Genomic DNA, 19,330 nt, shown 5'->3' with positions numbered 1-19,330 from the left:
GATCTTGTATGTCGAATGAAGTCGTGCTAGCCTATCTAGCCTCACTTTGTAACGCGGATGCATACCATTTTGAACGCGAGAACTACAGATACGTTGCCGAGAAGTGGGTTGGTGACCAGAACTCATGTCAATCGTCTGATGGGTATCTAGCTAGCAAGGAACTGACATGAAACTGGACATGAATTGGAGAAACTATGCGGGTATCGTTAGTTAGGCATCTTTATTCTACAGGTATCCGAGTCAGCCCATATCATCGTAATTCTAAGGAGTAAAAAAAGAAGAGGTTCTATCCAGCAAGACGATCAAACAGCATGAGGATGAATCTCCTTCTGTCTGTGTCTCCACCACTTCTTCTCCATGTCCCCCTCCCTCAATCCCCCTTCACTATCCCGGTCCACACTCCTCGCACTCGCACTTCCGCTTCCCCTCGCAAAAACTATCGAATTGTTCCCCAATGCACCTTCCACGTTCACAGTCCCTCTACTCGCAACACCACCACGATTTCGCCACTGGCCAGCCTGTAACTCATACACGTCCTCTTTTTCGCCAGCCAGTTCCTCCAGTCTTGCTCTCTTCGACTCTGGAACAAGAAAACTGGTAAGCATACCCAGGAACATGAAGAGCGCGAAAATCTGCATTACACCGTGGATCCAGGGCGTAGGATTGTCATGCGTAGCCCCCCTCTTGATCATGGGTGCAAAGAAAATCTGTGCGAACACGGCGCCTAACTTGCCCATTCCTGCGCTGATCCCATGGCCTGTACATCGTACTCTAGTCGGAAAGATCTCGGCTGGCGCTATGAAAGTCGTGGCATTGGGCCCGAAGTTGAAGAAGAATTGTGCTAAGACGTATAGTACTAGTAAGTGGGTTTTTGTGAGGCCTTGCCAGGCGAAGCCAAGAACACAGAAGATGATGGTCAGGATTCCGAACCCGGCGATTTGAATGGGTTTGCGGCCTATGGTGTCGACGGTGAATACGGTGAGCCAGTAGCCAGGAAGGGCACCGGCGCAGATGAGCACAATTTGCCCTGTGGCCATGTTGCGTAGGTAGAGGTAGAGGTTTGCGCGTTGGTCGAAGCCCATAGTCGACATCAGTGATGCAGAGGAGAAGCCAAGACCATAGAAGGCCATGTCTAAAAATCTGTGTGAATGTCAGCTTGTTCTATAGCTAAAGTAGTAAATTGCTGCACATACAACCAGGACATAGAGGTGCCGAATAGGCGGATAGCTTGGCGTTTCCGTGAGTAAAACCGCAGTACTTCCATCAACGTAGGCCGCGGCGTCTTGTACTTGGCCATCTCGCTACGCGCCTTCGCCTGTGTGACTGGATTGACCACGTTACCCTGCTTACCATAGCGGTACTTTCGCGCATCAACTGAGGCCTTTTCAACATCGTACAGCACATCAAACGTGTATCGTGGCGTTTCCGGTACTGTGAGTCTGTAGTAAAGCGCGAACCAGGCGGGAATGCCACCGAAGGCGATGATAATGCGCCACATCTTGTCAACGTGCATGGAGCACTGCCCGACGCATTCTCCAACGTTAGCTACCACGATCAAGTGGTCTTTGTAGACTATGACTACGATGAGAGTTACTAAGGCGGCTGCAAGTTGACCGAGGCCTTGCATGGCGAAAACGGCGGCGATGATGCCTCCCCGATATCTGGTACTGGCAAATTCTGCCGTAATAACTGCACTAAGCGGGTCTGATGTATAATTAGCGTATCATCGACAAGAGGATATGGAACTGTTGCATGGAACGTGTACGTACAGTCACCACCGACGCCGATTCCCATTACAACTCTGTAAAAGATGAGCACACCCACGATTGAAAGGGTCGCTGATTCACCGCAAAGCGATTGTGCGAGTGTTGTGCAGATAATAATCATCAGCTCTACTCCGTACATCTTCTTCCTTCCTAGAACATCGCCCAAGTACCCAAAGATACATTGGCCGAAGATGGCGCCGGCGGACGTAGCGACTTTGATGGCTGTATCGGCATCATGGGGCATGACGCCTTGGTGTTCCGTATCTTGCCAGTACACAATTCCTAGCAGGATGACAGCTAGGTTTATGGCGAACAGCTGAAGATATTGTTAGTCAGCTTTCAACATTGTCGTTCATGTTACTGTCAGACTCACAGAGTACGCATCGGTGAAGAAACCAATGCCTGTCACGACTGCTAGTCGTATATGATACCAGCCGAAGGGCGCCTTGTCTACCTCGGCGAGGGCCATCCGCCGGCGCTCATTGGGGTCGGCAATATGTGTCTGACAGACTTGTCAGATACAAGAGAAGATGGTAGGGTCGGAGCCACCACGTACATAGACTCCGGGTACGTCGCGATACGCCGCATTTCCGACTCGTCCAAACGAAAGCATAGGCGGCAGCGGAGATGGACACTCTGGACAACGACGTCCATAAGAGAGGATGCAATGAAAGGATATGTCAGCGAACAGCCGCGGGATATGCGAAAGGTAAGTAAGGCAACGCCAGGCCCATGCCGAGTTCCCAACATGGGGATGGCGAGAGGCTCGATATCATGCCGCTTGGAGTCAATTGGTAGACACTCGCGATCAGACTCAGCATGACATGCCGTGTGAGGGCGCGAGTTCACGTTGTCGGAGGCTCGCTTGCGATTGGCTGGCTGGCTCGGAAGCCCAAAACGGCCCCATGTCGCTCTGGTGACTGACGGCACGCCTCGAGGTCGAAGCCGGCAGTGGCTTCGCGGGAGGACTTGAAAAGGGTCAGGGAGTCGGTGCCGTGGACCAGTGTGCTGGGATGGGACCGACGCTGAGACGAGAGGCGCTAAGGGTAGCGGAGGCGCACGTGCATGGAGGTGCACGGGTGGCATTGCCCGCAGACAGACTACTGGACCTTGGCCGCCGTGACACAACACCATGGAGGACCCAGAGCCATCCTCTCCGGGTCTCGCGTCCTCCAGCCCTGCACTCCCACGGGCGCCTGCCCGCGCCGACACGACGCAGAAGACGCAGAAGACGCAGGCGACGCCAGACACTGCCCGCCCGACATCGACGCTGACGACGGCGGACCTCGCGCCCGGCACGGCAGCCACGGATCCCTCGCTGCCCAGATATCACGTCCGCGCCCCGTCGACGGCGCTGAAGCTCGACACGGACCTCGCCATCGCCTCGAACCCCAACTCGGCACGCTCCCTCGACCCCGCCAATCTGGAGCCCAGCGGGAGCGACGCGCTGCGGCAGTCGGCCACGGCGCCGATTGCCATCCAGGACAGCGGCTATCTGAGGACCGCCTGGTCGACTGCCAGTCTCGGCTCGCTGTCGCCCTCGTCCGCCATCTCGTCGCCAGCGCTGGCTGCGCTGGGCGACATCACCCCGCTCCCCTCGCCCCTGGTCATGGGCGACTCGCCCGGCCCATGGCAGCGCGCCGACCATCGTCCTCGCTCGCGCGGCATCTCGGCCGCCTCGCGCGACGACGCCTTTGCCATCTTCGCCAAGGGCACCCTGTCGCCCTCGCCCTCGCTCAAGAAGAAGGGCTACTCGGGCCTGAAGGCCGCTGCCATGGAGGCCGCCGCCGCAAACTCGCAGCAGAGGAACGAGGCTGCTCGCGAGCGCAACAGGAGCATCAGCGAGTACACCCCGGATTCAATGCACAACACCCGCCCTCGGCACGTCTCGGTCGTCGACACGGACCCCGCCATACAGCAGCGCATGAACCGCGAGACATATCTGGCGACGCAGCGAGGCCTCGTCCCCGCCAATGTGCCAGCCGGCCTTCCCACCCCGCCCGCGAGCAACGCAAGCAACCGCAGTGTTACCGACACCGAGGAAGACGACGTGACCGAAGATGACAAGACTCAATATATAGTGGTGCGGTGTGGGCCTCAAAAGACGAAGAAGCTCTGGCGCCCTGTCCGCCAACTGGGGCAGGGCACCTTCAGTAAAGTCTACCTCGCAACCTGTGAGAAGACCAAAGCAAAGGACCCTCTCGATGAGAACGTTTTGGATCCACGGAAACTGGTCGCCATCAAGGTCGTCGAGCATGGCCCTGCCGGGGGTGCCGACGAAGAGCGCGTAGAACTAAGCCTCAAGCGAGAAGTCGAAATGCTCCGATCAGTATCGCACCCCTCTCTTGTCCATCTCCAAGCCTTCGATCACGATGACGCCCAAGCTCTTATTGTCCTTACCTACTGTCCCGGTGGTGATCTGTTTGATGTAGCCAGTGACCATCGCGACAAGCTGACTCTCGACATCGTCCATCGCGTCTTCGCCGAAATGGTCAGCGCTGTACGTTATTTGCATACCCAACTTATTGTGCATCGCGACATCAAGCTAGAAAGTACTGCTTCCATTCTTTTTACCATGCCACAGTTCATCTGGTACGTTTCTTCGCTTTTACTCTGTACTAATGACATCCAGACGTCCTTCTCAATATTCCTGTGTCTACCGTGCCTCTACTCAAGAACCCACAGTGCCATCCGCATGCCATAGCGACACTCACGGATCTCGGCCTCTCACGACGCATCCCTGCTCCTCCCGAGTCGCCTCTTTTGACAACACGATGCGGTAGTGAAGATTATGCTGCTCCAGAGATTCTCCTCGGTCAGCCATATGACGGCCGTTCAACCGATGCCTGGGCGCTCGGCGTCCTGCTCTATGCTCTCATGGAAGGACGTTTGCCCTTTGATCCACCGCCGGGCAAGGCCGCGTCTCGTAGTAGAGCCGCTCACCGTATCGCCAGATGCGATTGGTCTTGGGTCAAATTCGGTGACGAAGACGGCGAGTGGGATGCGGAAAAGGGCAACGAGTGGGCTGGCGCTCGCGAGTGCGTCGAGGGTCTGCTGAAGAAGGCCTCACGTGGTCGCAAGAGCCTGGAGGACATTGAGAAGCTGGACTGGGTTCAGCAAGGCATTCAGGTCAAAGGCGGCTTGAGAATGAGACCGGAAGATGAGGTTGCTGAGATTGCTGCAGCTCAGACCTCGTCGAGGTGATCGCTAGTGAAGAGCGGAGATGCATGGGCTGCTGAACTCGAATGATAGGACGTCTACGTTTCGGGATATAGCCGAGCGGCTTTTCAGCATCTCGTTTGCTAACTCTGTCCTTCCAAAGATCAATGAGCATAGAAGCTCCGCCAAGAAAGATCCATCATCAAATTTCAGCGTCTCTGTGGCAAGCCTCCATGCGCAGCTCGCCCCGGGGCTATTACCTTTCCTTTCTTACGACTATTCACTCTCACATTCGTTGTTCTACTGATATCCCATACCTGGTTCGCTTCTTCGTCTGGTTACACTTTGCTTCATCGTCGTTCAATCGGCTATTCCCTTTGCCGGCGTGGCTCCGCCTCTGTATGTTATGCCCACGTTGGGTTGATTCTCTTTTTCCAACTTCTTCCATTAGATGGCATTTGAAAATGAAATTCGAAACTGACTTAAGATAGCGCTAGCAAGCATGCCTTTTCTGACTGTTTTGTCGAATATTGGATTGAGCTGGCTTGGATAGAAGATCAATATAGCGGTTCTACGCCCTTGCCGTGTGTTTCTGTCGTGACTAGTGTAGCCGGAAGTATTGGATGACTATACGCGCATCGAATCTCACACTGACATACTTTCTCCATCACGCATAGTTCACTCTCACATTGATGATTTAATATCGCGACCTACACACAAATACTAACCAATGCATGGGAAAGAGGAGTAACTATATGATGTTGATTGGTATCGAAAATGGAAATGCGACGATCCCGGGGTGAGGGAACAGATTTTGAACGTAGCACTAGCGACGGACTTTAACCTGTCTAGATATTAACTACGTCATTTTCGGCAGCAAATGCGCTTCCCCTTTCAATGCTATTCAAGGGCGCATCTAAACAGCGGATCTCAATTTAGCATTTTGCTAGACTCATTTCAAAAGACTTGTGTATGCATCTTGGTTAGCGGTGGTACCCTTTGAGGAGGTGTTCCAAGGTTCGTACGTGGCTACACCTGGGCACCTCACGATAGGACCTTGGGAAATTCAAACAGCGCGTCACAGTCGAACAAGGTAAAACGGAAGTGGATATTGATGTTAAAGCAGTATGGCGTTCGCTATCTGCCGGTGACATTACCAGCCTCGTCCAAGTAGCTGAGAAGATCCATCCCGACCTCCATGAAAGCGACGAAGTCTTCGCAGAACGCGCCAGGTTGTTCCCGCAAGGCTGCCAAGGTCTCTTTGACGAAACCGGTGGAATTTGCGGATATATCGTCTCGCATCCCATTCGCAAATGCGAGCCCCCAGCTCTCAATCAGCTTCTCGGCGAAATCAGGCCGGATGCGGATCAGTACTACATCCATGACTTTGCTATTCTGCCCGAATTCCGTAGATATGGGCTCGCGCATCAATGTCTTCACGCGAGCTTGGAGATTGTTGCTAAGGAATATGCAACTACTGGTATTGTTTCCGTCTATGGTACAGGAGACTTTTGGGGTCGATATGGTTTCAAGGCACCAGTAATCGATGAGGTATTGGAGGGGAAGGTTCAAGGTTATGGGGATGATGCGGTGCATCTTGAACGCAAGAGCGAGTCGTAGACATATGAGTGAAGAATGCATAGAGCGAGCTGTTTCAATCGGGATAAGAAGCAGCGTCTTTCAAAGCCGACAGAGAAAAATTCGCACTCTATTGCAACGAAATTCTTCAACTCATATGCATCACCCTCTCCAGGCGACTAAGTTGCGTGTGCTGGCACGGATTTTGGCAGACGCCAGAACTCCACAACGCCGATACATTATTCTCGTGGATAGGGAATGGCACATCACTACGAAAGCATTCTTTTCCAGTGGCTTAAATAACTCGATAACCTCATTCTTCGACTTGAAATGCTATCACAAACACTACAGGTCGACAGTGTTTAGTCTCGCTCGTCCGTGCCAAGACCAGTTCGTAAAGTCTATCTGCAACTGTGTAATCTACATACGAGGTAATCAATCTGGTCCAATGTGGGCTATATTCTGGGGTATTTGTATCAAGTCAAAACGCGTGTCAGAACCCAGCGTTACTTTGCATGGGGGCATATGGAGGGTCAGTGTAGGTTGCTCCAGTTGTGCCCCCACGGACGACGCCGAGGAGACTTGCCATAGGTCTGGAAGGGAGGGGAAACGCGAAACAGGCCGGCAAGCCATCAGGGACTGGAATTGTTAAGACGAGGGAGATCAAGAATGTGGCCTTGCCAATGCTCCCAGTCAATGGCCGAGAGCTGTAGGAAGATGGGCCGGGGAAATGAAGGTGGGATGTTTCGAGCCGCGAAACTGGAGAGATTCCAATTGCATGGAGAGATATGCGAGTGCTACGCATCAGGTGGTTGGGACGGGCTTGCTTTATTCATAGACATGGATCTGTAAAATAGCTACTGGAAGTGGTACTGATATGGTAACGATGGGATATTCGGTAATGATCATCTCAGATTTTACAAAGCGTCTGCATTGCCTCTTTTGTGCTTTGCGACGTCTCTTTGACTACCTTGATGATGTCTTTGAATCTATCTATTGTTAGCCATCTAGTCCATAATAGATGACCCTTCGACACTGCAATTCCACTTACTCGGGTGTACTAGCGTCCCCAACGTATTCGTACATGAAGCTCTCACTAGTGGTCACCACGGCACCTTCATGGCGTAGCCTTGCCAAAGCGATCGGCACCTCTTCTTTGTTACACGAGCTTACGCCATCAGCAATGACATAGACTTGGTGTCCGGCCCGGAGGAGATCGAGTGTGGTCTGAGTGACACAGATGTGGCTCTCGATGCCGACAATGATGCAGGAGAGTGGGCCAGAGGCGTTGAGCGAGTCTAGTGCTTGCTTGACTTCTGGTGTTCTACCATGAGTCAGCAAGTAGTATTGACGCACAGATCCCATGTGCTGTGGCTTACACCATCGAAAACAATGTCTTGTCAAGATGACAGACTGTATTGATGCCATCAGGCTGATCCAGCTTCAGCTCCGGACATGTCTCGCCCAATCGCGCTACGGAGGCGGAAGGACTACGTCAGTACATGTCTCACATACGGTTCGTACAGCCGTAACCTACCTTTGTTCTGGGTAGTCGCGAAGACTGGAATGTTCAGTAATTTGCCTGAAAGGGTTGGTCAGCAGTAAGCACGCGGGGCGGAAAGTATAATGAAAGGTTTTGGTGAGCCTGCCTGAGAGCTTCAGGCTGACGCTCAGCGGGTGGCAAGCCTAGAGGGTGGTGTTGGTGTCTTATTGGAGTTGGGACACGGTGTTGGACAAAAAATGTGGAGCATACTCGCTTTCAGCAACTTTTGTGCCGTGGAGACGACTTTGGGAAACTCATAAATGGCTGGACGAAACTTCTCTTGAAGATCGCAGATGCTGTAATGATATTAGAAGGGAATTGTCACGGCTGTGGTCTGCATACAAGAGGGCGGGGTTCGCTATGGTCCATCAGCTATTGTCGCACAAGATGTCGCTAAGCAGCCTACCAATGCGTCGCTGAGCCATGGCTGAAGAAAATGATCGAAGAGAAGGTCCACGAGCGGCGAACAATACAGATGGTCGTGGGCGGAGAAATGCCATAGTCGATGCGCCTCATGCGGAGATGCCTCGGCTGGAGGGAATGACATAGTCGCTTCCCCATCGGTGCAACGCGCCTGCCGTAGCCAAAAGGCCCCTTGCGCTTGCGCTTGCGCCTGCGTAGCCGTGGACACCTGGGCATGATGGGCACGGCCGTCACGTGATGAGCCGAGAGTCGGCATCTGAAACAGAGTCCGCCCGTAGCCAGTTGGGTGCATATTTTGGAGCCCCAATTTACCGCGTCGAAACAAGTCGACAAACGCGAGAATGCCCGTCTTCTGACATCAAGACTCTGGCGGGTGGCTATACTTGGAACCGGAGGCGCGGGTACCTTGGTCATTACGAAATGCCGCCGTTGGTGCTGTCCCTGCGTCTGCTCCGGCGGTGATATACCGGTCAGATGCAGATGGGACGAGACCAGAAATACACGGTGACACAGGGTTGGTGAACAATGTCCGAGGCAGAGGACATGGCGGGCGGTCTGACTGCGATGCAGCAAGCCCCTACAATCTCACGAGTAGGCGTCATGTCCTATGACACGGGCTGCACGAGACAGGAGACGCCCATGCTGCAGCTTAACAGGAGTTCTACAGGAAGCTGTCATGTAGCGTAGAAGCACGGCGGAGTGGCCCGTTGAACACTACCGTCTCCGCACGGCCAGCCAGCACGGCCAGGGCTGATGACGGCTGACGGTGTGGCGTGGATTGTGCTTTTTCCCTTTTTCCCTTGTCCAGTGCTCTGGGCGCGGGGAAGGCCAGCGCCGCGGTGGTGATGGCGGTGGGAGTGGGAGTGCAAGGTGGTGGTGTAGGCCAGAAAGACATCGGGCAGCCCCCCGCCATGGAGCAGCAGAGGATAGATTACATGGCGTGTTGTATGTGTATGGGCCATGGAGAAGGCGCCCCTGTCGCCGTCACACGTCCCAAAGCGCATTAGAGGCAGCCCTGTGCGTTCATCCCTCGTTAGGACCTAGGTGTGGCCCAAATGCCCATGCCCATGCCTATGCCTATGCCCATGCATGCCGCTGCACTGCACACAACCTCACAGACTGTCGACCTCGTCCTCTGCACCGCTCCGCCCGCCGTCTGCAGTGCCTCGATTCCCGTCTGCGTCTGCATCCCGCCATTGTTTAGCGCTGACCGGCGGAACCACAGTCGACGCCGGATCCCTAGCACCTTCGCAGCGACGAGTGCGGACCAGGCTCTCACGGCAGGGGTTCACGCACCACCCTCTCACGACGCCGAATTCCGAGTACGCCCTCACCGCGGGCTCCTTTGCTCCAGCCCTCTGCCTTCACCTGCTCTGGAAGCATCTCTCTCTGCTCCCGCCCACGGCCCTAGCCCCCGAGCCGCCGCCGCCCCTCCGCGAGCACCGCCATTGCCATAGCCAGTGAGCGCCCACTAAAGTTTATGAGCGACCGCCGCCACAACAACCCACAATATCTCTACCTCCAACATCCCCAGCTCATTCATTCCGACCCTCGCCGGACCAAACCCTCCTCGCCCGCCCTCGCTGCCCCCGCCTACTCCCCCCTGCCGCTCCCTCGACACCCACTGCACCCGCACATCCACTACGCCCACGTGCCGCCCCAGCTGCTGCTGCACCCCTTCCTGCAGCTCGCGCGTATCGACGAAGTGCATCCATCCGCCTCGCACACGCCCTTCCCCGCCGTAATTGTGTCTCCCCACTCGCTGAGCCCGCCGCCCCAGCGGGACTCAGGCCGCACCCTCTCCAAGAAGCCTCCCGTCAAGACGGCCCAGGCGCACAACAATACCACAGATGGGAATAAGGCTACACAGCGTAGCGTGCCCACCAGCGCGCCCACGATGACATCAAACCGTCTGCCAAATATGTCGAGCAAACGGGAAGAGGCGGGCGCCCAGACGCGCGCCCAGCGCCCGTCCATCGTCTCGCAGCACTCCAACTCCGTCCCCTCGACGCCCCTGCAGGTCGCCCGCAAATACACAACGCGCTCACGCTCCCCGTCGCCAAACGGCGGACTGGGCAGCCATTCGCCACGCTCCGTCTCGTCCGAAGCAAACGGCACCATGCCCACGCTGAGACCCGCGCGCCCATTCAAGTGCAGATTCGAGACCAACGTCGGTATGCTGGGCCGGAGACGCATGCCCTACCAATCAGACGAGATACTCGAAAGAGCCCAAGAGGAGCCCAAGAAGAGTCTGGATCCCCACGAGGATGACAAGTTGAGCGGAGACATGCGAGAGCTATACGACCGGTTAGAGCCGAAACAGGAAGACACCCACATCCGAGAACGCTTCATAAAGAAGATGCAGGGCATACTCGAAACCGAGTTCCCAGGCACCAAGATCATGGTCCACGTCTTTGGCTCCTCTGGCAACATGTTGTGGACTTCCGAAAGCGATGGTATGTTCCAACCCGCATCAAAAGGCCCGCACTAACATGGACAGTCGACATTTGCATTCAAACGCCCATGAAAAGGCTCGAAGAAATGCACCCCCTGGCTGAGGCCTTGGACAAACGTACGTTGCTACCATGATTCAGCTTGACTTAGACTAATCTCCCTAGACGGCATGGAACGTGTGGTATGCATACCAGCAGCCAAAGTGCGGATTGTAAAAGTTTGGGACCCTGAGCTGCAAATCTCCTGCGACATCAATGTGAACAACGTCGCCGCAATCGAGAACACGCGCATGATCAAGACATACATCCAGCTCGACGATCGTGTTCGACCGCTCGCTATGATAATCAAGCACTGGACAAAGCGCCGGATCCTCAACGATGCTGGTCAGTCTGCCGCATACCCGTCTCCTCCTAATCTAACATCGCTCAGGCATTGGTGGCACAATTAGCTCGTATACATGGATATGCTTGATCCTCAATTTCCTCCAGACCCGGGATCCACCGGTCCTCCCTACCCTGCATGACCTTCCCGATCGAGCGTTAGACGAGACAACCGGCCAGCCTTCATTATCGAGTTTCGCCGACGACGTCGACAGATTGAGAGGCTACGGAGATGACAATAAGGAAAGCTTGGGCCAGTTGCTATTCCATTTCTTCCGTCTTTATGGTCACGAAATCGACTATGAGAAAGAAACGATATCAGTACGTCAAGGCAAACGGATACCGAGAGAGGAGAAGGGGTGGCATCCTGGCGGTGGCCAGAAGGAAGGTGTCAATCGCCTCTGTGTAGAGGAGCCTTTCAATACCGATCGAAACCTTGGAAATTCCGCGGACGATTATGCATGGCGGGGCATACACCTGGAGCTCCGCCGCGCTTTCGACCTCCTTGCAGATGGCCAGCAGCTTGACAAAGCTTGCGAGCAATTTGAGTATCCGCCAGAAGAGAAGTCTAACGCGATCTTCAAGAAGCCGCAATCCCAGAAAGCCATCATTACCTCCAGCGTTCCGAACCGGAACGGACGAGGTGGCCCGAATTCGAGAGGAGGTAGAGGCGGCTTCAACCTAAAAGGCCAGCATGGAGGCAGTAGACGATCTTCCGGCAGCTCCAACTACGGTCAGGGCCGACCACCGTTTCTGCATAGTCCACCTATTCCAGCGAGTGCTGGTCCAGAATACTTCAACTTTCCCCGAGGAATTCATGACCAGCTACATGACCAGCTGTATCAACAGTACCAGATGTTGGAAATGCAATCGAACTCTCTACGTGCTCAGCTTGCTGCTCAGCAACACGCTCAGCAAGCACATCAAGTGCGAGCCGCGCAGATGCACGCTCACGCCGTTGCCCAAGCACAAGCGCAGGGCAGAGCGTCTAACAGCACAAACGGATCGCCGCAGAAGTCGCCCTATGTGAATGGTCGACAAAGTCCTCGTTTGGCTGAGCGTGGGATACCGCCAAGCGCTCTTCCTCAGGGCTTCCTATACCATTATCCTGGCTTTTTTACTGCTCCCCAATCGGATCCCACTGGCTCCCAAGATGGGTCTCGAACCAATCCTTCTTCGCCATCTTTGAGCAACAGCATACCTGGTGTACACCGAGGAGTGCATCGCGCTTCGAATGCGAGCGAAACAAGTTCCCTTCGTTCGCATTCGCAGCCTCCTCGCAGTGCGGGACAACAGCCTATCATCGTGGGATATCCACCCGTACCCCAACTCGTTGATTCTGGAAGCTTTGCTGGCTATCCTATCGCACGATCTTCGCAGGATCTCTTGAGGCCGCAGATGACGTCGGATATTCCCACAAAACCAAATCTATCACAGCCGGAGTCGATTCCATCTTCCGATACCAGTTCGCCTAAGGAATATGTTGGCTATTATGTTGAGCCACAAGTACGCCCGCGACAAGAGTACTCTGTCCCATTGATTCCGTCATTTAGCGAACTGGCTCAGCGTCGCCGACGCGTATCGCCAGAGATCACGCAGCCGCTCCTGAACACTGCGTTACGTCGAGTGACACGGTCTCCTTCTCCGCTCGGACATATGCGAAGCTACTCTACTGGCGTGAGTCAGCCGAATGAGGTGGCCACCCCTGAGCTGCGGAAATCACGTATCGACTCCGTCCGTCCACCTGTCGACAACGGTCCAGTCATTGTCAATGGCTCATTTCCAAGCCAGCCTCGTCACAGGAGCGACACGGTCGAAACTGTACCACCGGATATGCCATCTCAAGCTTCACTTGGGCTCTACGCAAATGACCAGGCCATACATCAGATCCAGCAACTCCAAGCACGTCAGCAACTGGTTCTCCAAGAGATGGAGAGACAGAAAGCAGTGCAAAACATGGGGCCTCCCATTGTTAATGGCTCCATGAATGGCAACCCACCGATGGAGACAAACGGCTTGACCCTCCCTGGCGAAGGCCAGCCATCATTTCCCACGTTTAGTGAAGGCTGGGTGAATTACGAGACCACAAATGGCCATCAAAGCGACCGTAGCGACGACATCTCACCAACTCGCACTGTTCCTCACCAGTGGGGTACCCCGACTTACACTAACGGTCTGCCTCCCCTGGAAACTTCAAACGCGCAGCGAGCACACCCTCAAGAGATCAAATCTGCAACCATACCACTGCTGTCTCCCGTATTTGAGACGCGTACGCCTTCCCCTACCGCCAATAGGTCGCCTGAGTCGAGCAAGCTTGTCAATGGTAACAACGGTCACAAGTCGCAGGCGAAGTCAAACAATCAGCAACATCGGCGTGCGTCGCTCACAGGTGCACCAAATGGTAACACCAAGGAGAACCGCAACGGGCAGCAGCAGAAGAGCATTTCAAGCAACGAGAGGATGAACAAGTCGAATGCAGCGGGGAACAGTCCCAACTCTTGGCAACAACAGCAACCCCGTAAGAAGGGAAAGAACAAGAAGACAAGGGCGTCGGACCAGAAGGCATCGGGGGAGCCACTGCCCGTCAATGCTGCGGATCGCAAGGGTGGCTAGATGTTTGCATTTGCCATTGATGCGGAATTACACATATTGCTATCCGATGGCTACCCACCATGTGCTTTTGGATACTTGGAATACATCACAAAATTGTGCTTGAACATCGAGCAACGCAGGATCCGCTTGTAAGTCATATTGGGGGTTGGCGGAGCAGGCCAAGCTTTACGATGCCACCACGAGCATGCAAAAGGCGAGACGCCATAGGAACAAAAAGGAAGGAAAAAACGCAGGAAAACACCCGTCGGTCGTTTTACTCACCGAAAACATGTCGCTGACTTTCGTGTCATAATCAGCGGCGCGAACCACGCGCTCGCGCAAAGCGCTCTGTGCTTCTTCCCATTTGCTCGGCGTTATTGCTCTTGCTACGCGCGACACGTGCATGTTATCGCATCACCTTGGAGTTCTGTTTTCTTTGTACCTGTTTTCTTTGTTCCATCAGCGGCGCGGCGGTGTTCTCGGTTCAAACGGAATATCTCGGTACGCCACCAAAGCGTTGTTTTGTTCCCCTCTTTTCGGTCTCCTCTTGGCTCGCCAGTGTGCGGAACTCGAACCATGGGCTGGCTCATTTGCGATGTTTGTTACTGGTTAACCAAATGGACATTGAAAGGAATTGAGTTATGTATAGATAAAAGATGAGCGGATTTGACCCTATTGGCTTGGCTTGTACAAGGCTGGGGCTCTCTGGGATGAGGTAGCGAAATGATAAGTTTACAAAGTCAATTCTTGATATCATGCGAGTCGTCTTGTGGCGTGTGGGGTTGGAGGAGGGATAATGTAGAGGGCAAGATGGCTTCGATGTTGACTTTGCGGCCTATAACGATGGTTGGTGATGGTCTAGTACTACGTTTTCGCCCCACCCCAAACATTACAACTGTCTCTGCGCGTTCGCTGCGAGAGTTATGATGCTCTCAGCCCTCATACAGATGACAGTATACATATACATCCAAATTCGCATCTCGGCGGGCGCTAGCTGTAGGAACAGGCATTGACATTGTTCACCGTTTCTATTCACTTCTAGCTTCCTCAGTCCATGTCGTTACACATTCTCGACGGAATGTTCTGCCGCTCTATGGTAGAAGCAAGCACGAATATTGAACACATCAATATCAAATAAAGTTATGTATCCTTGCGCAATCGAGGACATTTTACAGGTCGGGGAAGTGTATATTGTGTTCTGTGGATGGCGTGAATATGCTGCATGTCTGTCGTGTGTGTAGGGTCGTTCTTGAGATGGAATTGATCAATGCCAGGTGTAGAGATGATTGCAGATGGACATATGTGGATGAGTAGTGTCGTTGCTGAGGTTGATACGCAGGATCCAAGCTAACGTCTAGAGGGTGGCCTCTCGAATAGGAACATACCTTGCTGATGGCATAACCACTCAACACACATGTCATGAGCAAACAAGACGCGGACCCAAACTCTGGAACAATCGGAAATGCATTTATGAAGAAGACTACATACCGTAGGCGCAGGTTCCTTACCGCCCAGCTCTAAGAAGAAGCACAAACTCCCCTACGCTATCATGTCCTTCCTATACCCGCAGTTGATCATGTCGTCAATCGTAGGAAGCGTAGAGAGGAAACGAACGCCTTGCTTTTAATGTCGTACTCTACTGCCTGTCCCTCAAATGACGAGGGACGTACTTCCCACCAGCCGGTGCTTGCGCAGGAGGCCTAGACTCACGCTCGCCGTCACCCTCACGGGCTGGTGCACTGCTGCGGACACCAGGGGCGACATAGCCACCGGCGTTGGCAGGCGATGCCTTCCTGTCCGAACCCCATCGGTCTCCTCCGCGAGCAGCCTCGAATCGGCCACCAGTAACAGGAGACTCGGTGCGCTCAGGACGCTCGGCACGGGCAGGAGGCGCGCGACCGCTGCCGCTAGCCTCACGCTCGCGCCATCCACCCCCAGGAGCGCCTCCCTGGCGGAGTGCTGGTGGGACGTACCCGCTCCTCTTGGGGGCTTCGGTCTCAGGAGCTGGTGAAGCAGCTGCCGGTGCGGGCGCTGGAGATGAGCTGGCAGGGGGAGGAGTTTGTCCCGCGGCCTTCATGGCCTCACGCTCTCGCCAGCTGGGCTTGCCGCCAGGGAGGGCGATCTTTGGTGGGCCAGAAGCCGAAGAAGACTCCGCAGCTGGCTCGCGAGAGAACGTTCGGTCCGGAACAGCACGGGCGGCACCGGCACCAGCTTTCCGCTTGGCCATGGCCTCTTCCTCGCGCTGAGCTTGAAGACGCGCTTGCTCCATAGCGGCACTGCAAATTGTTAGTGTATGGTTGTGGAGATCCACGGGTACTACTGACGCTCGCTCTTCCTCCCTCTGTGCCTTAATCTCCGCCAATCTCGCGCGCTTCTCCTCATCAGCTTTGGCCTTGGCCTCCGCTTCCTCCCGCTCGCGCTCTTCCTCCTCTCGCTGGCGACGTTCGGCCTCCTCGCGTTCCTTCTTCTCCCTAGCGATACGCTCCTTGACCTCCTTGACACGTGCGGCCTTCTTGCTCTCGAGCTCCTTCTGTGCAATCTTCTGTCGCTTCTCGAACTCAGCCTTGCGTTGTTCCTTGACGGTCTTGACGAAGGTCTGGTATGGGGAAACCAGCCTTGACAGACGATGCTTGAGTTCGACGTCTGCCTTGTGCCTCTCTTCTGACTCTTTCAGTTCCTCAGCCTTGGCCTTCTCATATGCTGCGAGATCTTCTTCCTGCTGCTTCTCGTAGTCAGTCTTGAGATGCTTAATCTCTTCCTTGCGGTAGGCTCGCTCCAAATGATCGATACGCTTGCCGGCAATGCGGAGTTGCTCGCCGAGCTGGCTCTTCTCCCTCTCAAGAGCTTGAAGCTTCAAGAAGCGTATTCTCTGGGAATCGAGATCGTCAAGATCCTCAGGAAGCTCAATGTCGACCTTGGTAGTCGCCTTGAGCTCTTTGATTTGCTTCTCCATCTCCTCACGTTGGATGCGCTTCTGTTCAGCTTTGATGCGCTGTTCAGCACGTTGCTTCTGCTCTTCGGCCAGGCGTCGAGCTTCCTCATCCTTGATCTGTTGTTGGCGAATGAGCCTCTTGGTCTGCTCTTCATTCTCCTTGGCCTGTTGAGCCTTGAGCGCAGCCTCCTTCTTTTGGGAGATAATGTCGCGGCGGGTGAGTATCTCTTGATGCTCCTTCTCGGCGCCTTCCTTGGCTCGTGCAAGAGCGGCCTCCTTATTGCGCTGCCGTTCCGAGTTGAACGAAGGATCGACGTATTGGCAAGTGACAAAGAGTGATTTAGCGAGACGAGTGAGCTGAGATCGGACAATCTCAGCTGGGGTGCTCTGCAGACGCTGAACAGAGCGAGACTCAGTTTCGGCTGATCCGGCACCTGAACCGGGGTGCATAGCTTTAGCCGAGGAGAAGACGTCAGAATCGAAGGTGAGCACACCAGTAGCATGGTCGGTGCGGATGGCAAGGTCTCCCTTCTTGCATCCGTTCATGATAAACTTCTCAATGGTACCGGCGCTGACGTGGAACGGCTCAGGGAACTGGGCGAGGCCAAGCACGAACTTGATCTCAACAGAATCGTAGACTTGAGACAGTTGCTGGAACAGGCGGGTAAGGATGACCTGCTGGAGCGGGCCAACGTACTTTTCCATTCCCTCATCAGCACCAATCTGAGACAAGATTGGGGAGATCTTCTTGCAAATGGAGAGGGGATGGAAATCGACCTCGAGGATATTGTAAAGATCGCGAATTTCAGGGCGGGCACGCTTGAGCAGACCCTTGCTGAGAGCATCCTTGAAGAGAATGGCACGGGTGGGAGCCTGGGACATGCCGAGTAAGTTGGTGAGGCGTGAATTCTTGTTCTTCCTTGCCTCGTCAACGTCAACGAGAGCACCGCGGGAGCGGGAAGTGCTGATGACAGGGATGGCGAGAGCAGAGAGGAGTACAAAAGAAGCAGCCTTGGTCATGTCGGCTTCCGTGACAGCAGGGTTATCCTTCTTGGGGCTCTGGCCAGATGCAACGGCTGCAGCGGACTGGCGAAGGAGGTTGTAGTATCGACTGTAGGCGGCAGCGTGGAAGAGGTAGTTCTCGCTGACCAAGAAGATGCGAGTAAGCTTCTCGAAGTAGTTGGCCATCATGATGTTCTTGGCTGGGCGCTTGCTCAAGCTGAGCAGTGTGTGGATGTCCTCGACGCTGCGGAAGGCCTCCTGCCACAGCTCAAGCTCAACGGCCACGTTCAGCTGCTGGAAGCGGGTGTCTAGATGGCGCTGTAGGGTGTCTGGATCAGACAGGTTGATAGCGTGCATCTGAGAGGAGAACTTGGCGGCATTCTGCAAATGGTTGCGGAGCAGCTCACAGAGACGACGGAACTCGGTCTTGCGGGCGTACTTGGAGCAGAACTGGAAGGCCTGGTGGGCGGTCGACTGGTACATGAGCTCGAGGCGGGCGTTGTTCTTGAAGATGTCCAGGACGGTTCGGTAGGTCTCCCACAGGAACTTGAGCCATGGTGTTACAATGGCACGGTCGGTGCGGTCGCGCGATTGCTCGCCAGAGACGGTGGAGAGGAGGATCGACTCGGGCGTCTCGGTGGCCTCTAGATCGTCGACGTTCTTGTCGTCAGAGGGCTCGAGCGAGGACTGAACCTCGTCTGCCTTGGCCTGGGCCTCGGTGACCTTTTGCTCGGCGAGTTCGATGAAGCGCTTGAAGACAGTCTATGGCGGGTTAGTGCCAGCCGACGACAACGCCTTGGGCGGGTGTCCTACCTCGATGGTGCCAACGTTGGTGTTCTGGGCGGTGTTCTTGTACTGGTAGAGACCGTCCTTGGCCAGCTTGCCCTTGCGTAGGTCGACACAGAGCTCGACAAAGAGGATCATGACAGGCTCGAGCGAGGCGATGGGGCTGTTGCGGGTGCGCTTCGAGGTGACATGTTCGTGGAGTAGCTGGAGGGCAGCCTGCTGCTGCTCGACTCCGATGAGTTCTTGGGCACGTTTCCTGGAGCGTGTCAGTGGTGGTGCGGCCTAGAGGGCTTGTTCGAGGCGGGGCGCACAGTGTGTTCTCCGGCTTGGAGTGCGGTGGAGGCGCCATGCTGGGCAAGTTGAGGTCGCGGATCCAACTGCACGAGTCGGATGGGCTTTGTAGCAGGCAGGCGACGCAGCGGAGGGCTTGGGGTTGAGATATGGGTGGGCGGGTCTCACACGGCGACGGAGTCAGGTCTGCAAAATGGTTGTGGTAGGCCTTAGTAAGCGAGCGGGCGAGGTATTCCCAGGCGCCGGCAGGTTCGCGCCCGACTCCCCGCAGATGCACGCGGCTGCCAGACGTCGGAGGCGCGCTGGGGCGTCTGAGTGAATGACGGCTACGGTGCGGTCGCAGGCAGTCACTCTGTCGCATGCAACGCGCACCTCGAGTCACGGGATTCCTCTTGGGTCGACGACACGATGGCGAGAGATTGGC

At 55.0% G+C, this 19,330-nt stretch overlaps 5 protein-coding genes across 5 annotated transcripts; 2 read left to right on the top strand and 3 right to left on the bottom strand.

Moving 5' to 3' along the window:
* Positions 1 to 302: 302 nt before the first annotated feature.
* J4E92_005365 (uncharacterized protein) lies at positions 303 to 2,010 on the bottom strand (the record flags this gene model as incomplete). Its single annotated transcript, XM_051496747.1, has 3 exons — positions 303 to 1,140; positions 1,194 to 1,704; positions 1,770 to 2,010. The coding sequence occupies 3 exons, from the start codon at positions 2,008 to 2,010 to the stop codon at positions 303 to 305; spliced, it is 1,590 nt and encodes a 529-aa protein (XP_051353467.1).
* Positions 2,011 to 2,898: 888 nt separating this feature from the next.
* Positions 2,899 to 4,970, top strand: J4E92_005364 (uncharacterized protein; the record flags this gene model as incomplete). Its single annotated transcript, XM_051496746.1, has 2 exons — positions 2,899 to 4,318; positions 4,399 to 4,970. 2 exons carry the CDS (start codon positions 2,899 to 2,901, stop codon positions 4,968 to 4,970), a joined length of 1,992 nt encoding a protein of 663 aa, XP_051353466.1.
* A 2,580-nt stretch (positions 4,971 to 7,550) lies between these two features.
* J4E92_005363 (uncharacterized protein) lies at positions 7,551 to 8,471 on the bottom strand (the record flags this gene model as incomplete). Its single annotated transcript, XM_051496745.1, has 5 exons — positions 7,551 to 7,827; positions 8,019 to 8,085; positions 8,257 to 8,342; positions 8,389 to 8,404; positions 8,453 to 8,471. The coding sequence occupies 5 exons, from the start codon at positions 8,469 to 8,471 to the stop codon at positions 7,551 to 7,553; spliced, it is 465 nt and encodes a 154-aa protein (XP_051353465.1).
* Positions 8,472 to 9,949: 1,478 nt separating this feature from the next.
* Positions 9,950 to 13,916, top strand: J4E92_005362 (uncharacterized protein; the record flags this gene model as incomplete). The annotated part of the gene is made up of 4 exons (XM_051496744.1): positions 9,950 to 10,925; positions 10,970 to 11,041; positions 11,088 to 11,306; positions 11,353 to 13,916. The coding sequence occupies 4 exons, from the start codon at positions 9,950 to 9,952 to the stop codon at positions 13,914 to 13,916; spliced, it is 3,831 nt and encodes a 1,276-aa protein (XP_051353464.1).
* A 1,615-nt stretch (positions 13,917 to 15,531) lies between these two features.
* Positions 15,532 to 18,964, bottom strand: TIF32 (eukaryotic translation initiation factor 3 subunit A; the record flags this gene model as incomplete). The annotated part of the gene is made up of 4 exons (XM_051496743.1): positions 15,532 to 16,171; positions 16,220 to 18,591; positions 18,643 to 18,871; positions 18,927 to 18,964. 4 exons carry the CDS (start codon positions 18,962 to 18,964, stop codon positions 15,532 to 15,534), a joined length of 3,279 nt encoding a protein of 1,092 aa, XP_051353463.1.
* Positions 18,965 to 19,330: the final 366 nt, after the last annotated feature.

The sequence above is a fragment of the Alternaria infectoria genome (genome assembly GCF_024043175.1).
Source record: "Alternaria infectoria strain BMP 0036 chromosome Unknown scaffold_7, whole genome shotgun sequence".
NCBI classification, from domain to species: domain Eukaryota; kingdom Fungi; phylum Ascomycota; class Dothideomycetes; order Pleosporales; family Pleosporaceae; genus Alternaria; species Alternaria infectoria.
Note: the sequence above shows the minus strand (reverse complement) of the source record. Positions and strands in the feature narration are given on the sequence as shown.